This window comes from Camelina sativa, chromosome 16 (genome assembly GCF_000633955.1).
Source record: "Camelina sativa cultivar DH55 chromosome 16, Cs, whole genome shotgun sequence".
NCBI lineage: Eukaryota > Viridiplantae > Streptophyta > Magnoliopsida > Brassicales > Brassicaceae > Camelina > Camelina sativa.
In genome coordinates, this window is record NC_025700.1 from 6,128,022 (window position 1) to 6,132,988 (window position 4,967).

Here is a 4,967-nt window from a genome sequence, read left to right on the forward strand (position 1 = left end):
AAAACTGTTGTGATAGGGAGATCATGTTCTCATTAGGTTTTCTTTCTTTTGGTTTGTTTATTCTATACATTTTGAATTTATGTTATGATTATTGGAAGTCTAATAATTCCTTTTATTATATTTTTTATTTTATTTTTGATTGCCTAAGCTTCTAGGAATCATAAGTTATATATATAAATATTTCTCTAATTGTTGTAGCCATTTTTTTTTTAGTTTACTTGATTTTCCTATTTTATCTTTAATTTAATATTTTCAATGAACCTAATATAATTAATAGCTAAGAAGTTTCCACTTTTTTGTAATTTTATAACTTAGGAAATGAGCTTAGGTTCAAAAAACTCCTTCTATCATATCATTCTAATCAAATATATTGATAAAATTATCTAATTTTATTTTAACTAATAACCATATTAGACGTGCATATATTTAAATTATATATACTTCAATATTACTGAACAAATCTTATTATTAAAATCTTTACACAGCTATCTAATATGTGACAGCAACAAAATTTCATTTTTGATTATTGATGATGACAAAAATCAAATTTTAAATTAATGATATTGTAAAGTTTAATATTTAATTTTTAAATATTATAATATATTTATGAAACTTTTTAAAGTTTTAATTTGATCAAATAAAAAACTGGATCAAACCGAATAAAATTTAAACTTGGACACTTGATAAATCAAGCTTTCTTGCTCATTCGTTGTTGGAAGCAAATTAATCTTATTTATACAGTTCTTGATCATTGTCTAAATATTTTTTAGCCGATGTGGGATATTGTACATAGTTATTTTATTTCCATAAATTTAAAACTTTTCGTTTTCTAAAAAATACTGGAAATTTAGAAAATGTTAATGAATGACATGTCAAATCTTGATAGGTTGTTTAAAATAATTCTTAATATAGAAAATTCTAGAAATTTTTAAAAAAAATAATTAGTGAGGTGTCTAATTCATATTGGTGGTTTAAAACTATAGGTGGATAGGTTAAGAAGCTTATAGCTCATACTTTTATTTAGTATAGATTATATCTGGATTTCAAATAGTACATGTAATAAAATTATTCCACATATATAAGGAAATTGGTGATTATGGGTTTATAACCAATAAAACTGAATATATATATATATATATATATATATATATTAACAAATAAATATAACTTACTTTAAAATATTTAAATTTAAAAAATAGACCCACCGCGGGTTAAAATATAGTTATGTTTATATTTTTCTTGTCTATGTAAGATCTGGCTTGCTACTTGCCAGCTAGAAGACGGATCGGTATCTTCTCTCTAACGCCAAAGAAGACTAAGGTTGGAGAATTTTCAAAGTAAACGTATAGCCCGAAAACAGAAGTGACAATAGTAGATAATGACAAAAACTAGCTCGTACTTGCAAGAATATCGTCCATACATTTTTTTCCCTGTCTATATATAATCTATATAAAATATTCAATGAAAATACCTATATATAATAGCGATCCGAATAAATACAATCAAAAGTTGTGTTTTTTCAATCCTACATTTTCAATAATTTTCTAAAAAAATTTGTAGAAAATTTAAATTGTGTGTTTTACAAAAAGTTGCAACTGTTCACTGTAACGATTTTTTTTGTAAAGTTGTAACTGTTCATTGTAGAGTTGTGTTTATTCGAATATTCGTATATATTTATCTGTTTGAACTGTTTTCATTTTTTTGCTATGACACAAAATAATATAAAATTTCAATCTCAACGATTTTTACAGTTCTTTAAATATTCTCTAGCATTCATTCTATTAAAAGTAAAGAAATTCCTCCAAATCTTAATTTAACAAAAGATTTTTGGAATGATGAATCTAATTTACAACTTTTAGTTAATTTTATATATAAAACTTTAACGAAAATATCTAGAGTTTTTTTCCAAGAGTTAGATAGATTATATAGTGAGCTTTTGGATTTGACTTTTGAATATGGTAATAAAGATGTCTTCTATTTAAAAGCAGTTATATGAGTTTGTAGGTATAATCAAGTGCAGACACAACAATTGCGATTTTTCGTAGTACCTTTTCGTAAAAAAATGTTTTTATTTGTTTTTTTATATCAAATGATTGTATCTGTTCATTGTAGAGTTGTATCTTTTCACTATATTTTATTTATATTTTTCATCACAACTTTTCGCTCTAATAGGTGTTTCTATTTAAATATTCATGCTTTTTGAACTCTCTTTATATTTATCTCTTCATCACTAACTAACAAGTTCGTTGAAACAAGTTTTTTATTTTATGTTGAATCTAAATAATTGAATATTAATATCTAATATTCAACGTTATTCTATAATCTATTATAGCAATAGGAAAATTTAATACAACTTAATATAAAATTTACATTTGCGTCTACTTATCGTAAATTTCGTTAAAAAAACATTTTAATATTTAAAAATAATAATAACAATCTGAATAAACAAGAACAACAGTTGCGACTTTTTGTAAAAAAAATGATTTTTTTTAACTCAAATAGTTGTATTTGTTCGTTGTAAAGATGTATCTTTTCACTATATTTTATTCATATTTTTTCATCGCAACTTTTCGTTTTGAGAAGTATGTTTATTTAAATTGTCATATTTTTTTATGGTTGTGTTTTTAGTAACAGTTTATGTATTCAAACTATCTATTACATTCAAATAATTTCATAATGTATAATTTTAAATTTTAAATTTAATTTATTTTTTCTAAAACACTTCTCCCGCGATATCGCGGGGGTTTGAGTCCTAGTATATTTAAAAAAACAACAACAACAAATTTTCAACTCGTTTTGTTCCCTCGGCGTGCATATATATATATATATATATATATATATATATATATATATATATATATACAATAGATAAAGAAAGAAAAAGGAAGTCAAAGAATGCATAAAGTTCCTCAATCTTTGGGTAAAGATGATGAATTCTACAAAAAGTTTTAATAGTAACTTTATGGGTTACTTTGTCCTGTTTGTTTGGGGTTTTGTGTTGATGGAGGTTGGTTTTGGACAAAACCAAGCAACTGAAATCAAAGTAGGAGTAGTGCTTGATCTCCAAACTTCATTTTCCAAGATCTGCCTCACTTCTATGAACATGTCGTTGTCCGATTTCTATAAAAGACATGCTGATTACACAACACGGCTTGCGATTCACGTAAGAGATTCCATGGAAGATGTTTTTCAGGCTTCAGCTGCAGGTTCGTGTCTTCTCTGTCACTTGCTTCTCCACTGCATGTACCTCATTATTAATTTGTATATAGTAATAGATAAGTTCTAATTTAGAACTTAAGGTTAATTAGGACCATACATAATCTAACTATAGTGGTAGTATTTCATTTGAATCTAACCAATCTATTACATAATTTCAAATTGTAGGCTATTTGTATAATACCCATATATGAACGGGTGTTCGCAACCTTTTGGATCCAAACTTTATACCAATAGCAATTATTTTAGCTACGTCCTTATGATGGTAATCAGTCTGCAACTTATATACTCATCGTTATTTGAATATAGAAACACAAGTTAAGCAAATTTGTGACGATCTTGAGGAAAAAAACAAATAAGTTGGAGATTGTACACAACACGGTGAAACGTCTGTGGAAAAATGGTTTGTGTTGTATTAGAAGAAGTGTTCTAACAAAGGTCTAACCTATCTAAAACATGATTTCACAATAACTAAACGAAATCAATACTTTTAACTCTATATGTTGGATTATATAGACTACAAAAGTGATTATATAAGTTTTTTTTCCTCTTCACAAATTTGCTACAGATTTGTGAAAGCATTGTTTAGTTGCAATTTCTTTTTGAAACAGTTTCATCTGTTTAAATCATGATTAAAAAAGGTATTAAAAATACTAAAACACTACAAATGGATGTCGTGTATCACTTAAATTGCATCACAAAACTACGTGCTGTTTTGAGTATATATATATATATTTTTTTTTTCTGTGGGTTAAATTAATTAGTATGTTATCTTTCTAAGGAGATAGGATTTATATGAAGATGACACAGTTTGTTGACTATTTAAGTGTTCGCTTAGTTTGATTGACAAAGTCTTCCTTCCCTTCCTTATCTTCGGAGCATCGCTGACCACTAGATAGTTTCGTCAGAATATACATTTACTAATATTTTAGCTCTGCTATCTGCGTAAATAATAATAATTGTCAATCATAAGTAAGAGTTAAAGAATCATTTATTTCTTATTCTTTATGTTTGCTTGTGGTGCAAGCAGCCTTGGACCTAATCAAGAACGAGGAAGTGAGCGCCATCATTGGGCCAAGAAGCTCCATGCAAACCGAGTTTATGATCAGGCTAGCCAACATATCACAAGTACCGACCATTACATTTTCGGCTACATGCCCTTCACTGACATCCATCAATAGCCCTTACTTCGTCCGAGCCACTCTCGACGACTCATCCCAGGTCAGAGCCATTGCGGCCATTATCAAATCATTCGGCTGGAGAAACGTCGTTGCTGTGTATGTGGACAACGAATTTGGAAAAGGAATAATGCCTTACTTGTCTGACGCTTTAAATGACGTACAAGCTTTCGTAGTCAATAGATGTTTGATCCCTCAGGATGCTAATGATGATCAGATTCTCAAGGAGCTTTATAAGCTAATGACTATGCAAACGAGGGTATTCGTTGTCCACATGCCACCAACTCTCGGTTTTCGGTTTTTTCAGAAAGCCAGAGAGATCGGGATGATGGAGGAAGGATATGTATGGTTATTGACAGATGGAGTGATGAATTTAATAAAATCTAACGAACGTGGTAGCAGTTTTGAGAATATGCAAGGGGTTTTAGGCGTGAGGAGCCATATCACTAAATCAAAAGACCTAGAAGATTTCAGATTGAGATGGAAGAAAACGTTTGAGAAGAAGAACTCACTGAAGGGGGATGATGTAGAGCTGAACATTTTTGCATTAAGAGCATATGATTCGATCACTGC

At 28.4% G+C, this 4,967-nt stretch overlaps 1 protein-coding gene across 1 annotated transcript in view; it reads left to right on the top strand.

The window, feature by feature from the left end:
• LOC104749971 (glutamate receptor 2.7-like) overlaps positions 2,884-4,967 on the top strand; it is a 5,457-nt gene continuing 3,373 nt past the window's right edge. Inside the window, exons 1-2 of the mRNA XM_019238193.1 lie at positions 2,884-3,206; positions 4,247-4,920. Of these exons, the coding sequence (XP_019093738.1) occupies positions 2,927-3,206; positions 4,247-4,920 (954 nt within the window). The 5' untranslated portion in view covers positions 2,884-2,926. The remainder of the gene's footprint in view (positions 3,207-4,246; positions 4,921-4,967) is intronic.